General features: G+C 30.4%; 3 protein-coding genes across 7 annotated transcripts; all 3 read right to left on the bottom strand.

Annotated features, from left to right (window-relative positions):
• Window positions 1–149: 149 nt before the first annotated feature.
• Window positions 150–2,569, bottom strand: LOC105193126. Of its 4 annotated transcripts, none has more exons than XM_011157466.3 (4): window positions 2,435–2,569; window positions 1,767–1,925; window positions 1,195–1,420; window positions 150–1,061 (listed from the first exon to the last, which is right to left on the bottom strand). In XM_011157466.3, the coding sequence occupies exons 2-4, from the start codon at window positions 1,904–1,906 to the stop codon at window positions 405–407; spliced, it is 1,023 nt and encodes a 340-aa protein (XP_011155768.1). In that variant the 5' UTR covers window positions 1,907–1,925; window positions 2,435–2,569; the 3' UTR covers window positions 150–404. The 4 variants fall into 4 exon arrangements, with proteins under 4 accessions (XP_011155768.1, XP_011155769.1, XP_039315140.1 ...); XM_011157467.3 differs by lacking the exon at window positions 2,435–2,569 and adding an exon at window positions 2,261–2,424; XM_039459206.1 differs by lacking the exon at window positions 2,435–2,569 and adding an exon at window positions 2,322–2,423.
• Window positions 2,570–4,000: 1,431 nt separating this feature from the next.
• On the bottom strand, window positions 4,001–21,684 carry LOC105193129. The gene is made up of 13 exons (XM_039458768.1): window positions 21,226–21,684; window positions 19,623–19,874; window positions 14,811–15,062; window positions 14,107–14,305; window positions 13,325–13,587; window positions 12,791–12,957; window positions 12,334–12,497; window positions 8,661–8,854; window positions 6,556–6,798; window positions 5,898–6,114; window positions 5,185–5,447; window positions 4,654–4,820; window positions 4,001–4,332 (listed from the first exon to the last, which is right to left on the bottom strand). The coding sequence occupies exons 1-13, from the start codon at window positions 21,302–21,304 to the stop codon at window positions 4,162–4,164; spliced, it is 2,631 nt and encodes an 876-aa protein (XP_039314702.1). The 5' UTR covers window positions 21,305–21,684; the 3' UTR covers window positions 4,001–4,161.
• LOC120359839 (serine protease snake-like) lies at window positions 16,952–18,310 on the bottom strand. Of its 2 annotated transcripts, XM_039459210.1 has the most exons (3): window positions 18,146–18,310; window positions 17,621–17,729; window positions 16,952–17,301 (listed from the first exon to the last, which is right to left on the bottom strand). In XM_039459210.1, exons 1-3 carry the CDS (start codon window positions 18,160–18,162, stop codon window positions 17,128–17,130), a joined length of 300 nt encoding a protein of 99 aa, XP_039315144.1. In that variant the 5' UTR covers window positions 18,163–18,310; the 3' UTR covers window positions 16,952–17,127. The 2 variants fall into 2 exon arrangements, with proteins under 2 accessions (XP_039315144.1, XP_039315143.1); XM_039459209.1 differs by lacking the exon at window positions 18,146–18,310 and having other exon boundaries at window positions 17,621–18,139.
• Window positions 21,685–22,148: the final 464 nt, after the last annotated feature.

Genomic DNA, 22,148 nt, shown 5'->3' on the forward strand with positions numbered 1-22,148 from the left:
TATCAGTTTAAATTATTTGTTCTACTCCTATAAGTTCTTTCTGCACGTATAACACTTTAAGCATCTACGTTTTTTTTTTCTACAACTATTGTATAAATGCCATGGAGAGATTCCATCACTAAAGATTAGTTTTGTGTAAATTTTTTTTATCGAAAAATGTATTCGATTTTTTTAAACATTTCGTCAATAACTATTGCAAGGATACTGTGTAAATGTGGTTGAGAAATTAGCCGTTCCTTTATACTTCGAATATGCTTCACGTACTGTCTATGACACATTAGACCTCAGTATGCGCACATATGAAATATGCTTATATTTCGTTATTCTCTTGCAATTTGGCAGTGATATGCACGTTTCTTAAGCGTGTAACGAAGTGATAGAAAATATCAGTCTTCATTTAGAACCTAGTGCAGGCAAGGATCATTCTCTGCGTTTCTAGCAACCCGCGCGCAATTAACTATACGGGAACTGGCTCCCGGTCGGACAGGCACCTTGAAGAGCTTGCCCTGCGGCATGCACACGCAGACTTTGTACTGCTCTTGGCTCTCGACAGGGCTCTGCAGAAACATCGGCGCTACCGGGATATTCTCCATGTCGATGGAGATGCCGTCCTTTGCGTCCAGCACTACGCTGCCGTTCACGCTTTTCAAGAAGATGTCGAGATCGGCGCTCCACACGATGTCTTTACTCTCCATGCGTACGCCCTCCGCGCCATGCAACGAGACCTCATCCTCGGACTTGATCGCCAGGCTCTCGTTAACCGGCGACGTGATTCGATGGGTTTCAGCGATCCTTACGTTGATTGTCTCCACGCCGTTCGGCAGACCGAAGTTCGGGAAATCTGTGGTGAAGTAGATCGCGCCAGTACGCGGGTCCTTCACCTCGAACGACTCCACCTGCGACATGGTGGTACCGTTTGGTAAAACGCCCAGCTTCGAGTGCGGATGCGCTTCGTGAATGCGTCCACGGCTTTTCACATCGACGCGAATTCCAGCCTCGTCGCCGGATAATTCCATTGCCTCGTCACCGTAACTTTGGCAGATACCCGATTGCAGGGATATCTTTAGAAAACGAAGAAACGTATAAGATTACGAAGATATACTGATGTATCTATTTATCAAATCTTTATTTTATAGTCTTTTCTATATTCTAGTCTACATATTTCTTGAAATATGTAAATATGTATGTATATACCTTGTCCAAATCTGTTCTTCCGTAAAACTTCACTAGATTCTCGTCTGGTATTACTTCCATAGCTTCCATTCCCTGACTTATGCGTAAAACAGCGATGACAGTGATGTTTAGAAAAAGATTGCAGAGGCCGATTATTGCCAGGATCAAAGTCAACGTCCAAAGACAGTAACGTCTCTTGGTGGATTTTTCGCCTGTCAACGACATGCCGTACGAAGAAGCGATTGTCCTGTTAACATCGCCCAAGCAGAATATTAATCATTCAAAATCGTTTTAATTTGATCCAGGTGAAACTGCATATTTTTTATTAATTGCATTTAATCGGTTTCTAATTAATTCTGATTATTTCCTTTTTTTTTCTGTTTAATTAGTAACATTAATTATACACATGTTTAGATAATATCAGGAAAAGCAAAATCATTAAAGCAATTAACGCAGGTATAATCAAGTAAATTTTTCTTTAACGAAAAACTTAATAAAGTGAATTGTTTTATGACAAATATCTTTTTTTAGAAAAATACTTGCATTGGACAGGAGTTACATGTAATTTAATGTACGATCACTTTTTTATTTACCTCACATGCATGCTGCCGCAACTATTTTGGCGAATTATGCCCTTAATCAGAGGCCCGTCACTGTTGGACAGATTGTCGTCAGCCTTCGATATCGATGGTGAACCGGTATCATTTCCGCATACATCTAAAAGAGCCGACATCGGACGTCCTTCCGTCTACCTGTCGGAAAGTCAATGTCGACAGGTTGTTATAAGAGTTGTTCATGAAGTAAGAGTATACTTCATGGAGTTGTTACAGAAAAATCAGATGACTAGAAAAATGTTGTATATACGCAAAAATAGAATATGTAGAATATATAATAAATATAGCCAAAAATTATTGATTTTGCTAATTAAGGAAAAATATTTTAGAAGGAGAAAAATGTAAAATCATACAGATGTATTCGTGACATTTGATTTTATTGACTTACGTTACTACAAATTGCAATGCACCTATACAGATGCATTGCAATTTGTAGCAATGTACGCTCGCACAGCACGTATAACGATTTGTACCTCGTGTCTTCATCTCGATAGTCTTAATTAAAACCGTAGAATCAGTTTCGCGTTTTGTTACCAAAAAATTACTCTCATTGAGAGATCTTTGCACTAAACGGCGAGCTCCTCCACTGAATGTATTTATCCTGCTACGAGACGTGTAGTCGACCGCTTTATGAGCGGTTTCCTTACCTCGACTGGGACCAGCAGCGTTGCGGGAGGCGGTGGCCTCTTCAGATAAACGAAAATAGACGACCGCGTTACGTTCTGCACTTTCGTGGATTTCCTGACGACCGGGAGCGATGGAAGTAGGTGAAGATACACCGGTCGGCGCTTGCGCGTCCAGGGATCAATGTCGAGTATCCTCAGGAATTCTACCTTGCGCGCATCCACCTCAGAGAATTTGTACATTCGCGCTTGTTTTTGACAAATGCAAGAAATAGAGATCGAAAGTCGCAGTCAAATAGAGCCAGTCCACGAAATAAAAATTACCTTTATCTTCTTTTATTTATACGCATATATTGTTAGGATGTAGACATAATATGGGAGTTTTTTAGCAAACAAAAATGAATTGATATGGATAGAAATAAATTTGCGTAAAAAAATTATTTTGTAATCCATTATTATTGAACATGAGCAAAATATATAATTAAATGTTTTTTTTCTATACTAATAATTATTTCATACAGATATAACTTTAATTAAACAAAAGTTGAAAATGCACTATGAAATAATGTAGAATGTATATTAATTGGTAAGAGAAAAAAATTTTTATGTTAAATTTTATGTTAATATTGTACAATGAGTGAATACAAAACGTTGGAAACGTAATGTAATGAGAACAATAACGTGCATTTTATATGTAAGAAATATTTGAGTGATATTACTTATTATGTTTCTGTGAAGGTATGAACAAATTCACCATTAACTGCACAAATTAAATACATGTATTAATGTATGAAGTATATAGAATTAATACAACAAATAACTTGTAAGATTATGAAAAGGTCATAAAAAACCTTATATAGATTATTTGCCTTATATCTATTGTGTATCTCCGTACTGATATATAATAATAACTTAATATGCTATTTATAAATAGTTTTCCATTAGAATTCTGTGTAGTATCTTCTTACTATAAAGCTCCATTGAGTGCCACGTACAAAAGAAAAAAAAAACAACATTTGTAGTTGCCGCACAGATTTATATGTTAGATTTTACTTCTTGTATTTTTGTAATAATTGCTTTTAGAACTTTTATACTGAAAATATCCGATGATGAAGTAAAAAAAGAATTAAATGCACTGGCAAGAAATCAATGAATGTCACAATATAAGTAGATATTAAGAGCAGCAGGCAAACAGAACTAAGAATGTCCACGAAACAACAACTAGCTTTAGTTTTCTTTTATTTTTTATATAAATTGATAAGATGTGGTCATATACCAATAAAATCGGATTTTCAATAAAAAAGTTTCCCAGCAAGCAAAAATGAATTGAAATAGATAGAAATAAATTTATTCTGACATTTTCGAATATGTGCTTCAGATTTTTCAAATTTGTTTGAATCCAAAAATAATATAAATTTGACATGATAAAAGATCATTTCTCGTATTTCAATAAATTGAAAAATAATATAATGGAAACGTGGATCCACACGAATTCAAAATAATGAATAGTTTATTTTATGTTTCCATTTACTTTAATCCAAAAATAATGAAGACATGAGTACATCCGAATTCAAAATGATAAATAACGCATTTCATATTTTAATCAATTTGAATTCATTTAAATTCAAAAATATTTGTAGACTTTAAAACGCGAATTAACATAAGTAATATGCACTTTTTAATTTAGTTAGATTTATTTCCATTTGCTGAGTTTCTTTTTAAACTATGAACAAATTGAAGTGTCGTGTAAATTAAAAATTTTCTGGCCACGCGGTTCTTTCTATCCAGGGAATGTAATAGTAGACTCGAGTATATACGCCAGGTATAATGCCACAGTCTCGTCCGAGACTGGTGACCCCAACCACGTTGTACAAACAATAATATTCCTCGTGAAGGAGGGTAAGTGGTCCTCCGCTATCACCCTTAAACAACATCAAATATATTCAGTTAATTTGTGTGTGTTTATAAATTTTTTTGTTATAAAAATGTTATAGGAGAGTGTTTCCAAATGCGCACTACTTAAGCTATTTTTTATTATATTTTGCATTTGGTGTGTTAGATGAACATTAAACTTGGAAATTGTAACTTGATGTATCAGGCATCTATTATTAACATTAAATCTTTCAGTACAAACAAATTAAAAATTAGATAATAGTTACAAACATGATTTTAATATACTCAAATTAAAATAAACTGTTTATTAAGAAGGATGAATCATGCAACTTGTGGTGCAAATATATTACCGGACATGTATCTATTCCAACTTCTCCCGCACAAATTTGCCAGTCGTCGACGATTCCTGATGGAAGCTCAACGGAACTGGTGCCGTCGAAATAAGTCGCGTTACAAGACGCATGGGAGACCAATTTGAGAGTCATTTTTAATAAGTCGTCTGAATTTTCCTCATCAACTGAGAAATTAAACGATACAATGCTTTTATTAATTTCATATTTACATGCATATATTCATATTTTTTTTTGATGACAATAAATTTAAATGTTTAAAAATATACAAAAGTGAACAATAATCTTATGCAATATCGCATTTCAATTTTCTTTCAGTATTTTATTTAATTTTATTCCGAGAATTTAATTTTGTTTTTTTATTTAAAAATTACTCGTACGTCGTTCGATAGCGTTTAAAACTAAAAAAATTTATATATATTGTAAAAGATTTAGCTTCTTCTTAATTAGAGAACTAGCACTCAGTTAAAGGTATACAAGATTTGTAATTAGTTTCTAAAAATTTTAAAGAAATACTGTCTTTGTAATTACGTCCAACTTGACCCCATCCAGTGGCGATTGCATAGTCATTCCCATCTATATCAGGCCAAACTACCGGAAGACACGCCGGTCTGACATACGCAGTGTAGTTAGCTTCCTCCTCCAGACGCAGTATAGCTATGTCATGATACTCCAACGGACGTTTATAGTCAGGATGCCTTATCCTTTCCGCGATTGCGATAGTCTGCGGCATCGCATCGTCATACTCGTCAATGAGATTCAGATCGCCGATACGTACCCAAGTTGCATTTCCCCTTTTTGAAACAAAACGAGATTTACTGTAGTTATAATTATAATTTATTAAGCAAAATTGACTTTTTACTTAATTTCCAACAATAATATTATAAATTCAAATTCTTCAAAAAGAATTTTAAACAAGTTTTTGATGATGGTCATTCTCAGGTGCAGTTTTTATCAGTTACTGAAACATAAGTAAACTATAACTTTTTTGAAGTATTTTAATTGTATCTCAATTATTTATTTAATTATAAAGAATTTATTACTTTTGTTTTTCTTTATTTCGAAATAACTCGCAATGAAAGCGTTTTTCATATGGTTTGATCAAAATTCAGAAGGCAGAAATTTTATAATAAAATGTCATTTTTCATTTCAAATTTCTATAAAAGCAACCTCTTGTAATCATTTTCTCTTTTAATTTTCGAGTATAAATTAGACAAATGAAAGAAGACAAGCTGGAAATTTACCAATCCGATGCCCAAGTGCAGTGGGCTGCTGTAAGAACAATCTTGGAGGAAATTAAGCTACCGCCGCAAAACCATTGGATATCATCAGGACCGCCGAAGCCGACAGCCGCCATGAACGGAAATTCTTTCGGATCGGCTTTAACGCCACCAACACCACCCCTACCCCAAGGAAACATTGTTTTCGGGCATCCGAATTCATCCGCGTATTCTTCACATTCTGAAGAAAAGAAATCATTTAGACGATTGTGGAGAATAGAAAAAAAAACTAGAGACACAAAATTTATGTCTCAACTGATCTAAATTTCTTGTTTGACAAATTGTGTGTTTTTATCTTGTTTTTCAAGATCTCATAAATAAAAATCCACTTTACGTGTTTACGTTATAATTTTACAGGAATTATGTGTAAAATGGTATGATAAAATATATGTTAATTTTTCACTCAAATTTATTGAGAATGTCTGTATGCTGACTTACAATTAGTACTGATACGCTGATTATATCTGTAGAAGGTGTGCATTCATTTAAGAGATGTTTATGCGTATTGTAAGACATGTTCTTACGTAAGACATGTTCTTACGTAAGACATGTTCTTACGTAAAGAATTCCAGTGATTCTTCTCTGTTATCAGAAAATAGATTGGAGAAGAATTGTTATTTACTCTTTTTTGCTATTTTTCCCGATGATTCAAATATCATAGGCTGTGATGTAGTCGTTCGTTCGGTATGTTCCGGTTGTGGCTCCGGTTCGTTGATCACAGAATTTGTTGTTGGGCAACATACTATGTTGTCGAGAGGCCCGCAGGTCTGATTTATCATTTTACTGTTTGAAAATTTCTGATCAACTTGAGGGCAATCATTTATATGTTTGCACACGCCTGCAGAATTGTTGCTCACGCATGACTCTGAAAGATACAAAAAACGTATTTAATGTAGTTATAAATTATTGCTAAAGATAAAATTACAGATGACTGTGCAAAAATATTTTTTCCTCGATTTGATTTTGAATTTAAAAGTTTAAGTAAAGTTTCTTCAATGTAACTTCAAGCTTAATTATTTATTAGTTTTAAGAAGATAAAAGAAAAAGACATCAGGTGGAATAATTTTGAAGCCTTATATATAAATTATTATTAAATCTGATTGAAAGGCATTTCATATAGTAAGTATATTTTATAATAGTTCAAAATTTCATTTCTTTTTATATGACTTGAAGTTAATGGTCTTATAAAATCAATTTAAAAATTAATTTTGATACATTAAAAGTTATATAATTAAAAATTAACTAATTTAATCTGGACGTAAAGGAGAAGAAGGTATTATGGCTACTGTCGACAATATGGCTATCCCTATTATCTCCGTTATTAGATGATGTAATATTTTCTTAAATATTTATTCGTTTAGTAACTCGCCGTTTATTAGTGATGCTAATATGCCAATACATAGTAACTGACAATTTGTAATGTCTCAAGTAAGATGCACATCGTAAACATCCATATTACATAGCCACAGCTCATATATAGCATGACTTTATTTGTCGAATTTATACATACATTACGACATACATTTATAAATTCAATAGTAATTAAAATTGACATTCAAGATTTTTAAGTTTAATTAAAGTTAAAAAATTAATGTATAACATACTTTTAAAAATGACGTAGAGAGTATGCATCTATAAAAATTTGTACTACCAGCACAACTAAAATTCAGCTTTTATAAATACGTAACAAATACTAGTGACCAGTGACCATCCTACAATGTCTAAATTGACTGTAACAAAGTAATTTTAACGATTTTTCTTAGAATGCAACGTGATTTATACGCGATATTATGATATTTTGTTATCCCAGATATATTCTACGACCACTGCGCGCCGTCCTTCCTCTATAACAGTGGTTTTTAACCGGTGGTGTGCGCACCCCTAGAAATGCGGGAAAGCATTTCTAGGGATGCAAGAGACGTTTTTAGATTTTCAAAAGTAACAACCGTCTAATCGCTAAAAAGAAACTACAATAAAACTATAATATAAGAAAAACAACAACGGCGTAGCTACTAATTTTGAATTTCAAATAGTTTTATGTTTACATGTAAATGTTTTTTACACAATGTGCATATATGTATATTTTTGTATTTTTTTTAGTAAATAATTTGTTTTGCAATAAATTTATTTTTTATGTTCTAAGAAAACTTATTTTTCAAGGAGGTGCAAAAATGTATTTTTTGATTGAAAAGAGTGCGGCTCATTAAAAAGGTTAAGAACCACTGCTCTATAATATGAATCATCAAACAAATTTATTATTTTATTTATTAATTAAGTTTATATAAAAGAATAAGGTATTATTATAGATACATTTTTTAAATAAACTTTTTACACAGATTTTACTATCAGAAAAAAGTTAATAAATTAAAGATTGTATCTTCAAAATAATAAGTTGACGTTGAAAATTAAATAATATAAAATCAGTTAAGTTAAGTTAATAGTTATTAACTTCATAACTTTATTATTTTACTTTCAACTTTACATTTAGTTGTAACCTAATACTGTATCAAATTACTTATATTTAATGTTCAATACTTGTTTGATGTAAATGAGTTATTTGGATGACGTTTACAATAAATATTTATTTGAATCAATCTTAAAATAATATTTTTTTATCAATGTACGACACATGGTTTTGACGCAATCATTCACCGAAGAACGCGCTCTACATATTTGTTTAAAACAAAAATTTACGTTTTGTTTTTAGGGAGGAGAACCAATACTCACCTCCGACATTCTGTCCGTATGTCGCCGACGGGATCGACACCAATATCAGCAGTAATAATGATGAGGTGAACGGTGCCATTTTTGATTTGCCTTGGTCACAGTCTTCTCGTCTAATCTGGAGACTGACCACGATAAAATATATATTTCGTCTTAATACGTCTGTTTTATACTTTTTTTGATCCCCACCTAGATCACTTATTTATCCAAACGTGGAGATGATCAACCAAGATTTTCTCATAATGCATTTCGCGATAAATCAGCCGATTCCGTACGTGACTCGTAGGAAAAGTTGAAAAGGCCTTTTAAAGGCGGATGATTAAAGCCCATTATACAATAGCAATAACGTAGTTGTAAGAGAATGAATAACTTTTCATTTCTTATGTTACAACCTTATGGCTTTATATATGTTTACGGTTCTTGTAGAATGGGTTTTTAAATGAACGGTTGTCGCGTGTTGCAAAGAATCTGTATCAGGAATTGAAATCTTCGTGATTCCCGTACGATTTCGAATCGAAATTGTTGTAAATCCTGTAATTTTGTTTTTGCGAATGTAGGGTAAGGTTGCCGAAAGTGCACCACTTTTGACATAAAGACTTATAACTAAGAAACTATGAGGAATATTTTTAATTTTCTTACGTCATAATAAAGTACAAGATTTCTCCTTTTGTATTTATTTTTTTTTTTAATTTTATGTATTGTCATAAATTTTTAAATGATGATTTTTAAGAAGCCTTCAAATAGACAATTGGTCTTCTAAATTGCATCACAGGTTTATATTACTTTCTAGAGCAAAGCGACAATTTTTCTACTAGATTCTTTCTTCTCAAACCAAAATGTGTTAGATAAGCATAATTTTATTAATATTGGAGATAAATACCGTAAACTAAATATAATTTCCGTCAATGTCATTACTTCGATAATTTTTCAATAATATTGCAATAACATTGTTACATTATGGCAATATTGTTATAACGTATTCTTGTATAATTATTATATTTAATTTTATATATATAGCGACACAATCAAAGCAATGATGTGATTTAAGAAACTACAAGACATAGTGTGATTTAGGAGACTAAAGCATTTTGTAAAACCTTATTTATTTAATTTACAAATAAGAGTACAAAGTTATTTAAACTTTGTTAATATAATTTTAATAATATTGTGATTATTACAAATTATCAAAAGGCTCGACCCGAAAGGAGGGTCAAAATTCCCACCTCAATGGATTTATCTGAAATTTGACCCATCTTTTTGCCATTAAAAAAAATTAAGTTTCCCAAATTTTCAAGTCCCAAACTTTTTCCTGTTATCCATAATCTTAAAAAAAAAAATGTTTTTTTGGTAAATAATTATTTTCTCTGCGAGTTTTTAATGAATCGATTTAAAATTTTAATTGGTAGTAGATATTATTCAGATACATAATTACAAATTTTTGTTTTCTATTTTGACAAAATTTTAATTTTACAAGTCAAAAAAAGATTTGAAATTGTAATATCTTGTCTCTCGTAAGACTTGCTATCTCTCTATTTTAATCATAGTTACAAAGTTGCATTTTTATGCAAACTATCTTCTTGATTTATTTCAGAAATTTTTTTATGAGAATATTCTTAAATACCCCAAAAACCGCTTTTTTATTTTTTTCGGTTATTTTTTGTAGTTACTTTTGCTTTTAAAGACTATTTTGTGGCTCTTTCCAATAACTTTTCTATTCTCCACGAGAACAGAGTCCATCATCAAGCATCATTAATTAATAACTTCAAAAATATCTCATTTTCACTTGTTTTTGTCATTTTCGTGTAATTTAAGCGTAGTTTTTTAATCGATCTATGACCAAATCGATTTGCTATTTCTTATGTAACTAGATAATTTTTGCTATTACTCATCATAATCGAAAATGCCATCAAAATTTTTTTAATCTTAAGAACAACATATTTCAATAGGTTTCCACGGTGCCATTCTAGCAAACACAAAATTAGCGTCGTATCGTTAGTTGTAATTTCGCATTCAGCAATGTTACATAACACACTTTATATATTACATTTACATTGTTGAGTGAGAAATTATATTAACATTTACATAACGATATTTATATTTGCTGGAAATGCTTTCAGTGCATAAAATTCTTTTTTTTTCAGTAAAAAGTATCTAGTTTGGAAAATACAAAACAATTACAATTCAAATTAATTTCAGCTTTTAAAATAAGAGGAATTATTTATTTGCTGTCTGCAATCTCATTATGAAATATTTTTTCAACAATTTTAAAAATTATACCATTAATATGTTGTTAAGTTTATTTGTTTAATTACAATATACAGAAACTACAAATATCTATTTAATTCGTATTTCATTATCCATGTTTTTCATATTTTTTCATAATTTCTCACATTTATGTAAATATCTTGAGTATTATATAATCTTAAACGGATGATCTCTTCTTTATTAAAAGCTTAATTTTTAAAAGCTTAAAAGATATGAACACACAGGTTCTTTTATTAGTTACGTAACAGTTTTATGTATTTATTATTTTGTATTTTATTAATTGCAAAATACTGAATACAAAAAACAAAGCAAAATACAAAAAACTGTTACGTAACTAATAAAGAACCTGTGTGTTTAAATCTTTTAATCCAATTAAAGCGTACACACTATACTGGATTCGATATTTTGCTACACATGGGTGTACGTTACCGGACAATTTTCAATTCCGTATATCTCGATATCTAATGCATAGAATTTGAACAATTATTTTTTTAATCGATACGCCAGAAGGTCGAGAAGAAGAATAAATAGGTGCGAGAATTGAGAAATTGAATATATTTGAAATATTAAGAAGAAATAGAAACGTACTCGCGAAAAAACGGTTTTTTTTTTAAATTCGTAGTTTTGAAAGGAAAACCATTAGAGAAATTTTTCCAACAAATTTTAAGCTGATTACTACAGTGTCAGATTTCAATTAAAGAAAATTTGGTAAATAAAATGAATAAAATAATTGATTTGAAAAATAAATTCTTTGATTAAAGTTTAAAAAGAATTGTCTTTGTAATTTAAAAAGAATTTTTACTTTGAAGTGTAAATAGATAGTAAATAGATAGTAAAAAAATGTAGCGTTTAAATTAATCTAGAATTATAATACTTTAGGAAAGAATGCAAGAGGTCTCTTATCGAAAAGAAATAATATATTTGTTAAAACAGCCGTGCAATGAGAATATTGTGATAGTAGCGCCATCAAAATGTATGTTATAATTTTGATAATGTATTTGAAGAATACGTAGACGCGTCAAATTGCAATGCATGTACATGTATTGTGACCAATAAATCACGAATGGATATAATTCATTTATTTTCCTTTTTCTACAAAGAAGGCTTTATTGCAGCTAGACGATTTATAATTCGTGATTTTAATCAAAATTGCTGCTATTTTTATAGTTTATTTCTACGAATGTATATAAAGTCAGGAAAATCTACGAAATCAAAATTAGTTTTAGTTTTTTTTTTATTTTTACACATATTTATACTTTGTTAGGATGTAGTTATATAATGTCCGCTAAAGTTGGATTTTCAATAAGGGTTTGCATCAGGAATGAATAAAATTTTGTGTAAAATAAAAAAGAAATGTATTTAACATTTGGGAAAATAGATACATTTTAATTAAACAATATTTTAAAAATCTTATGGCCACGCGGTTTTTCTTATCCAGGGAACGTAATGATAGACTCGAGTATAGACGCCAGGTATGATGCTACCGCAGGTTCGTCCGAGACTCGTGATCCCAATCACGGCGTGAAGCTTACATCGGTCAGCAATTATGACAGCAAGTGGACCTCCGCTATCACCCTTAAACAACAACAAATATAATTAATTAATTTGTATGGGTTTGTAAATATTCTCGTTATAAAAATGATATAAAAGAGTGTTGCCAAATGCGCACTACTTAAGCTACTTTTTATTATATTTTGTAATTGTAACTAGATGTTTCATGCATCTATTATTACATGTTAAATCTTTCAGTAATAACAACACATTAAAAACTAGGTAATAGTTATGAAAACGATTTTAATAGACTAAAATTGAAATAAAATTTTTATTAAGAAGGATGTAACATACAACTTTTTGTGCAAATGTATTACCTCACATGTATCTATTCCAACTTCTCCCGCGCATATTTGCCAGGTGTCGACAATTCCTAATGGGAGCTCAACAGAGCTGGTGCCGTCGAAGTAACTCGCGTTGCAAGACGCATGGGAGATCAATTTGAGCTTCATCTTTAATAAGTCGTCTGAACGTTCCTCATCAGCTAAAGAGTTAAACGATATAATGTTATAATTAATTTCATATCTACATATACATATATTTTTTTTCAATTTTTATAACAATAAAAATTGCATATTTAAAAATATACAGAAGTAAACAATAATTTTATGTAATATCATATTTCAAGTTTATTACAGTGATGTATTTAATATTATTCTAAGAATTTAATTTTGTTTCTTTTCATTTAAAAATTACTTATGCGTCATTTGACATTGATCAAAACTAAAAAATTAATTTATGTATCAAAGATATAACTCCCTCATAATTAGAGAACTAGCACTCATTTAAATATAAATATATAAGATTTGTAATTAGTTTCTAAAAATTTTAAAGAAATACTTTGTAATTACGTCCAACTTGACCCCATCCGGTTGCAATTGCCTCGGCGTTCCGATATACGTCAGGCCAACCTGACGGAAGACAAGCTGGTCTGACATACTTAGTATAGTTAGCTTCCTCCTTCAGACGCAGTATAGCTATATCGTGATATTGCAAAGGGCGTTTATAGTCGGGATGTCTTATCCTTTCCGCGATTGCGATAGTCTGCGGCTTTGCATCGTCATACTTGTCAATAAGATTCAGATCGCCGAGACGTACCCAGGTTGCATTTCCCCTTTTTGAAACAAAACGAGATTTGTTATAGTTATAATTATTATTTATTAACACATGTTAAAGTTAAGTCAATAACAAGAGAAAACAGCGATTTTTTACTTAATTTCCAACAATAATAAGATAAATTCAAATTCTTTGAAAAGAATTTTAAGCAAGCTTTTGATGATGGTCATTCTCAAATGCAGTTTTTTATCAATTAATATTTATATCTTAATAATAATAGCTAAAATTAAATGTTCAAAAATATGCTGAAGTAAACTATAATTTTATTTAAGTATTTTATTTCGATTACTTATTTAATTGTAGTCTGAGAATTTATTACTTTTGTTTTTCTTCATTTCGAAATCACTCGTAATGAAAGCATTTTTTATATGGTTTGATTAAAATTCAGAAAGCAGCAATTTTATAATGAATATTATTTTTTATTTTAAATTTTTATAAAAGCAATTTTGTGTAATAATTTTTTCATTAATTTTTAAGCGTAAGTTAGACGAATGAAGAAAGACGAGCCGAAAGTTACCACTGCGGTGCCCAAGTGCAGTGGGCTGCTGTGAGGACAATCTTGGAAGAAATTAAGCTACCGCCGCAAAACCATTGGATATCATCAGCACCGCCGAAGCCGACAGCCGCCATGAACGGAAATTCTTTCGGATCGGCTTTAACGCCACCATAACCCGCCCGGAAAGGGCATCCAGGATTATAAGCAAATCGTGTACATTCTGAAGAGATAAATATATTAAGACGATTTTGGAGGATACAAAACTTAAAACACTAAATTTATATCTCAATTTATATCTCAATTGATCTTTATCTTTCTGTTTGTCAATGTATGTTTTCTCATCTTGTTTTACAAGATCTAATTAATATGAATAAAGTTCCACTTTACGAGTTTAAGTTATAATTTTACAAAAATGTATATGCAAAGTAGCATAACAAAAAGTATGTTAATTTTCCACTCGAGTTTACTGAGAATGTCTATATACTGATTTAGCACTGATGCATTCTGATTGTATCAATAAAAGGTGTGCATTCATTTAAGAGATGTTTAAGCGTATTATAAGACATATTCTAAAGAATTCTAAGACGTAAATAATTCTAAGATGAGATATGGACCAATTTGGTTTTATTAAATTTAGTTTCGACAAGTAATGAAAGAGTAATGAAAGAGTTTCAGCGATTTTTATCTCTTATTAGAGAATAGATTGGAAAGAAATTCCTATTCACCTTTTTCTTCTTCTTTTTCTGGTAATTTCGATATCATAGGCTGTGATGTAGTTGTTTGTTTAGTAAGTTCTGAATGTGATGCCGGTATTGATTGAGTGACCACAGAATTTGTTGTTGGGCAACATACCATAAAGTCGAGAGTTTCGCAGGTATGACTGAGTACTTTGCTAGTTATATATTGCTGAAAAACTTGCGGGCAATCATCTATATGTCTGCATACGCCTGAAGAATTGTTGACCACGCATAACCACTCTGAAAGATACGAAAAAGGCATTTAATGCAGTTATGAGTAATTGCTAAAGATAAAATTACAGATGACTGTGCAAAGATATTTTTTCCTCGATTTGAATTTGTGTCTAAAAATTGAGGTCCTTAATGTGACTCCAAGTATAATTATTTATTAGCTTTAAAACGATAAAAAAAAGACATTAAGTTAGAATAAGTTTGTAACCTTACATATATTATTATTAAATTTGATTGAAAGGTATTTAATATATGTACATTTTATAATAGTTCAAAAATTCATTTCTTTTTATATGGCTTGAAGTTAATGATTTATAAAATCAATTTAAGAATTGATTTAGATATGTGAAAAGTATATAAATAAGAATTAACTAATTTTTCATCTTGACCTAGAGAAGAAGAAGGTATTACGGTTACTGTCGACAATATGACTACCTCTATTATTTTTGTTATTAAGTGATATATTCTAACAATTGCTTATGGAGTTATTTAACATTTTATTCGGCTGTACACATTTCGAGTTGTATAAAATTAAAACATTAACATGGAATTTTGTTAATATGGTGTTATAAGTAAAATTTTTACATTGAAATGTTTCTTCAATAAAGTGACTATCATTTTAGAAGGTGATATTCAGAAATATTTAAAATTTTATTTTTTGCTTGTTGTTTAATGTTAAACAGGGATAAAATAATATTTCTAATGAAATTTCTAACGGTATTTTTAAAGTTTCCAAACGCAGAAAAATTCTAAATTAGGAAAATTTGAAACAATGGAAAATTAAAAATATATAATTTTGTAATAAGGTACCGTATTTTTTTTAAACTAAAGTAATTTTTAAAAATTATTTTTACGGATAGCCATATTACAACCATTTTTTTTCTTCCACCGATTATGCAGTGCATTAGATATTTATAAATCACGTCTTAAATAATAAATATTTCATTGAGTTTAGAATCTGACAAACAACACTTTGACGTATGTAATTGTTCAAGTTTCAATAAAAAATATTAATTATAAACAAAGTTATGCAATAAAACGAAATTTGGTGTCATATTATCTTCTTCTCCTTTAACATTTAACGTTTAATGTTTAATAGTTTAATATAAATAAGTTATTTGGACAATGTTAACAATAAATATTTATTTGAATCAATCTTGAAATAATATTTTTTTATCAGTGTACGACACATGGTTTTCACGCAATCTTTTGCCGAAGAACGTACTCTACATATTCGTTTAAAATAATAATTTGCGTTTCTTTTTAGGGAGATTAATCAATACTCACCTCCAACACCCTGTTCGTACGTCACTAGAATCGACAGTAACATCAACAGTAATAACGATGAAACAATCGGTGCCATTCTTGATCAGTTGGTCACGCGGTCTTTTCGTCTAATCTCGAAGACTCACCATGATAAAATATATATTTTGTTTAATACGTTTGTGCTTCATATGTTTCAGTTTTTCCCGAGCCACACCCAGCTCACTCATCTGACCTATCGTGATGATGATGAACAACTAGATCACTTTTATAATAAGCAACTCGCGATAAATTAATCGGTTTCGTTCGCGTGTTCGAGGAAGAAGGAAATATGGCGCTCTAATGACGGATAATTAAAGCTCATTTTACAATAGTAACGTAAAGCTGTAAAGTCGTAAAGCGTGATTGTAAGAACTTATAAGCAAGTAAATAACTTTCATTTCTTACCTTACAACTTCACGGCTTTATGTTTACTGCTGTTGTAGAGAGAAGAAAAAATAAGAGAAAAGAAGAAGAGAATTATCAGGAGTTTTACAGATGATCAGATCTCGCAAGTAGCAAGGAATTTGTATCAGGAATAGAAATCTTTGTGATTCCCATACGATTTCGGATCAAAATTGCAGCAATTCCTGTAATTTTGATTTTGCAAATGTATATTTTCCATGCAAATTATCATGCACACTGCCGTTGTCACAGAAAATGGCATTAAATGTTATTCTTGTCTAAATCACTTTAACATTTGAATTTAACTGAAATTCAATTGTTTGCTGAGCTTCTCCCAAACAATGAACACATTTAGGTGTCGTATAAATTAAAAATTTTCCGGCCACGCTGTTCTTTCTATCCAGGGAATGTAATAGTAAACTCGAGTGAAAACGTCAGGTATGATGCTGCCGCAGATTTGTCCGAGACTGTGGATCCCAATCACGTAGTGCGAACATTCATGGTCCCCGAAAATGAAGGCAAGTGGTCCTCCGCTATCAACCTTAAACAATAACAAATATATTAAATTAATTTTTCTGTGTTTGTAAATATTCTTGTTATAAAAATGATATAGGGGAGTGTTGCCAAATGCGCGTTACTTAAGTTATTTTTTATTACATTTTGTGTTGTTTTAAAAAGTTTAATAAACATTAAACTTTGAAATTGTAACTTAATGTCTCAGTTGTTATTACTCGTGAAATCTTTTAGTAATTACACATTAAAAACTAGGTAATAGTTACAAAAACGATTTTAGTAGAAAAATAAAATAAAATTTTTATTGAGAAAGATGAAACATGCAAATTTTTGTGCAAATGTATCACCTCACATGTTTCTGCCTCAACTTGCCTAGCACATATTTGCCATTCGTCGACGATTCCTAATGGGAGTTCAACAGAGCGGCTGCCGCCGAAGTAACTCTCGTTGCACAACCTATGGGAGACCAGTTTGAGCCTTATCTTTAATAAGTTGTCTGAACCTTTGTCATCAGCTGAAGAATTAAACGATACAATGCTTTTATTAATTTCATATCCACATATATGCATATATATTTTACTGATGACAATAAATTTGAAAATTTAAAAATTTACAAAAGTAAATAATAATATTATACAATATCACATTGCAATTTTATTTCAGTATTTTATTTAATTTCATTCCAAGAATTTTGTTTCTCTTCATTTAAAAATCACTCGTGCGTCGTTTGACATCGATCAAAACTAAAAGAATTTATGTATAAAAGACGTGGCTCCCTCATAATTAGAGAACTAGCACTCATTTAAAAATAAATATATAAGATTTGTAATTAGTTTCTAAAAATTTTAAAGAAATACTGTCTTTGTAATTACGTCCAACTTGACCCCATCCGGCTGCAAATACCCTGTACATCCGACGTATTTCAGACCAATTTACCGGAAGACAAGCTGGTCTGACATACTTAGTAAAGTTAGCTTCCTCCTTCAGACGCAGTATAGCTATGTCATGATACTGCAACGGGCGTTTATAATCGGGATGTCTTATCCTTTCCGCGATTGCGATAGTCTGCGGCATCGCATCGTCATACTCGTCAATGAGATTCAGATCGCCGATACGTACCCAGGTTGCATTTCCCCTTTTTAAAATAAAACAAGATTTATTATAATTATAATTATAATTTATTAATACATGTCAAAATTTAGTCCATAATGAGAGAAAAAAGCGACTTTTTACTTAATTTCCAACAAGGATAGAATAAATTCAAAGTCTTCGAGAAGTATTTATGGAAGTTTTTGATGATGGCCATTCTAAGATGTAGTTTTTTATCAATTAATTTTTATATTTTAATAATAATTGTTGAAATTGAATATTTAAAAATATGAAACTTAAGTTTCCGCATATTTTTGTAAACTATAATTTTATTTAAATATTTTAATTTTATTTCAATTACTTATTTAATTGTAGTTTGAAAATTTATCACTTTTGTTTTTCTTTATTTTAAAATCACTCATAATAATTTTGATATGGTTTGATCAAAATTCAGAAGGTAGAAATTTTATAATAAAATGTCATTTTTCATTTCAAATTTCTATAAAAGCAATCTCTTATAATCATTTTCTCTTTTAATTTTCGAGTATAAATTAGACAAATGAAAGAAGACAAGCCGGAAATTTACCAATCCGGTACCCAAGTGCAGTGGGCTGCTGTCAAGACAATCTTGGAGGAAATTAAACTACCGCCGCAAAACCATCGAATATTATTAGGATCACCGAAACCGATAGTCGCCATAAATCGAAAATCTTTCTCAGCGCCTCCCCACCTATCCTTATGAAACAATATTCTGCATCCAAGTTCATGTGCGTATTCTTCACATTCTAAAGAGAAGAAATCATTAAGAAGATTTTGGTGGATACAAAAAAAATTTTAGACACTAAACTTATGTCTTAACTAATCTTAATCGTCTTATTTAATAAATTATGTCTTGTTAAAGAAAAACAAAAGTTTTTCAAGATCTCGTTAATATGAATAAAATTCCATTTTACGTTATAATTTTACAGAAATATATATGCAAAGTAGTATGATAAAAAATATGTTACTTTTTCGCTCGAGTTTATTGAGAATGTCTATATGCTGACTTAGCTCTGATACGCTGATTATATTAGTAGAAGTTGTGTGCATTTATTTAAGTGATGTTTATGAGTATTATAAGACATGTTCTAACGTAAAGAATTCTAAAATGAGATGTAGACCAATTCAGTTTCATTAAACTTAGTTTTGATAAGTATTAAAAGTGTTCCAGTCATTCTTATCTCTTATCAGAGGATAGATTGCGAAGAAATTTCTATTTACTTGTTTTTGCTACTTTTCCATGTGATTCCAATATCATAGGCTGCGATGTAGTCGTTTGTTGAGTAAGTTCTGATTGTGACGCCGCTATTAGTTCGGTGACCACGGGATCTGTTGTTGGGCAACATACTATACGGTCGAGAGCTTCGCAGGTCTGATTGACCATTCTACCATGTGAATATTCCTGATAAACTTGTGGGCAATCATTTATATGCTTGCATAAGCCTGCAGAATTGTTGATTACGCATGACCACTCTGAAAGATACAAAAGACGCATTTAATGTAGCTATAAGTTATTACAAAAAATAAAATTGTAGACGACTGTGCAAAGATGTTTTTTCCTCGACTTAAATTTGCGTCTAAAAGTTTAAGTCCTCAATGTGACTCCAAGCTTAATTATTGATTAGTTTTAAAAAGATAAAAAGAAGACATTAGTTGTAATAATTTTGAAGTCTTATATATAAATTATTAATGAAGTTGATTGAAAAGCATTTTATACAGTATATTTGATAATAGTTCAAAATTTTATTTTTTTCTATATGACTTGAAGTTAACGGTTTATAAAACAAATTTAAAAATTAATTTAGATACATTAAAAGTTATGTAATTAAAAATTAACTAATTTAATCTGGACGTAAAGGAGAAGAAGTTATTATAGCTGTTGTCGACAATACAGCTATTCCTATTATCTCTGTAATTAAGTGATGTATTGTAACAATTGCTTATGGAGTTATTTGTTTAGAAACCCGCCGTTTTTTAATGATGCTAATATGCCAATAGATAGTAACTGACAATTGTTATAATGCATTTTTACTTTTAAGCACTTCTAATTGTTTTCAACGTACACATTGAATCTTTAATTACACATACTTCATTATTAAACTTGAGTGTATTATAACACAGAGTTGCGTACACTTGTGTTTTTTGTTATTTATCTTTTTATTCGGCTGCACATTTTAAGTTACTATACAAAATTATAGCAATAACATCGAATTTTGTTAATATGATTTTTTAAACAAAATTCTTACATTAAAATATTTTATCGATAAATCGATTGTCGTTCTAGAAAATGGTATAAACAAAACATAATATAGAGATATAATTTTATACTTGTCGTTTTATGTGAAATGTGGATAAAATGTTTTTTTTAATGAAATTTCTGATATTCCTAATAATTCTGAACGCAGGAAAATTCTAAATCAGGAAAATTCTAAGCAATGGAAAATTAAAGATACATAATTTTATAACAAGGTACTGTATTTCTATTAAACTAATTTTTATAAATTAATTTTATAAATAGCCATATTACAACCACTTTTATTCATTTAATACTATTTTGCTTTCAACTTTACATTTAGTTCTAACTTAATACTGTATCAAATCAATATTACTTAACGTTTAATATTTACTTATTTGATGTAAATGAGTTATTTGGATGAAATAAATAAATAAATATTTATTTAAATCAAACTTGAAATAATATTTTTTTATCAGTGTACATACAACACATGGTTTTGATGCAACATTTTACCAAAGAAGACGCTCTACGTATTTGTTTAAAACAAGAATTTGCGTTTCTTTTTTAAGAAGGAGAATCAATACTCACCCCCGACATTCTGTCCGTATGTCGCCGACAGAATCGACACCAGTACCAACAGTATTAATGATGAAATAAACAGTGCCATGCTTGATCAGCCTTGATCACGCAATCTTCTCGTCTAACTTAGAAGACACGGTACGATAAAAGATATACCTTGCTTAATACGTTTGTTTTTATGTTTCAGTTTTTTCCGAGCCACACCCAGTTCTCTCATCCGTTCTACCGTGATGATGATGAACAACTAGATCATTTTCGTAATAAACAACTTGCGATAGATTCCATTCGCGTCTTCGAGGAAGAAGAAAAAGCGTTTTAATAACGGACAATTAAAGCCCATTTTACAATAGTAACGATAAGCTGAAAAGTCATAAAGCGTAATACAAGCTTATAAGGGAATGAATAACTGACATTTCTTACGTTACAACTTTACGGCTTTATGTTTACGGCTATTATAGAATGGGTTTTACAGATCAGTTGTCGCGTGCCGTAAGCGATATCTGTAACAGAAAATGAAATCTCCGTGATTTCTGTACAATTTCGAAATTGCTGTAGTTTCTGTAATTTGTTTTTACGAATGTATACAAAGCAAGGAAAATCTACGAAAATTAGCTTCAGTTTTTCTTTTATTTTTACACATATTTATACATTGTTAGAATGTAGTTATATAATGTCCGCTATCGAATTTTCAATAAGAGTTTGCATTAGGAATAAATAAACTTTTGTGTCGTAAAAAAGAAAGGTATTTAACACTTGAGAAAATGGATACACTTTAATTAAACAAAATTTATAAAAAATTTTACGGCCACGGGGTTGATGATCATACGTCAACCAAACATGATTAGAAAAAAAATACGTTAATTGAACATGAATTGAAAAAAACACGTCAACCGGATCATAGATTTAAAAAAATACGTTAACCGGACATGGAT

This window comes from Solenopsis invicta, chromosome 16, assembly GCF_016802725.1.
Source record: "Solenopsis invicta isolate M01_SB chromosome 16, UNIL_Sinv_3.0, whole genome shotgun sequence".
Classification (NCBI taxonomy): domain Eukaryota; kingdom Metazoa; phylum Arthropoda; class Insecta; order Hymenoptera; family Formicidae; genus Solenopsis; species Solenopsis invicta.

Coding starts and splice junctions, on each gene's coding strand:
- LOC105193126 (XM_011157466.3), bottom strand. CDS start 1,906: ATGTCGGCTCTTTTAGATGTATGCGGAAATGATACCGGTTCACCATCG. Junction 1,421..1,766: donor TGCGGCAGCATGCATGTGAG/GTAAATAAAAAA, acceptor CGATGTTAACAG/GACAATCGCTTCTTCGTACG. Junction 1,062..1,194: donor GAAGAACAGATTTGGACAAG/GTATATACATAC, acceptor CGTTTTCTAAAG/ATATCCCTGCAATCGGGTAT.
- LOC120359839 (XM_039459209.1), bottom strand. CDS start 17,842: ATGCATATATGTGGATATGAAATTAATAAAAGCATTGTATCGTTTAAT. Junction 17,302..17,620: donor TTGAGGCAGAAACATGTGAG/GTGATACATTTG, acceptor TTATTGTTTAAG/GTTGATAGCGGAGGACCACT.
- LOC105193129 (XM_039458768.1), bottom strand. CDS start 21,304: ATGGCACTGTTTATTTCATCATTAATACTGTTGGTACTGGTGTCGATT. Junction 15,063..19,622: donor TGGAAAAGTAGCAAAAACAA/GTAAATAGAAAT, acceptor CGTATCTTTCAG/AGTGGTTATGCGTGGTCAAC. Junction 4,333..4,653: donor TTGGAATAGATACATGTCCG/GTAATATATTTG, acceptor ATGTTGTTTAAG/GGTGATAGCGGAGGACCACT.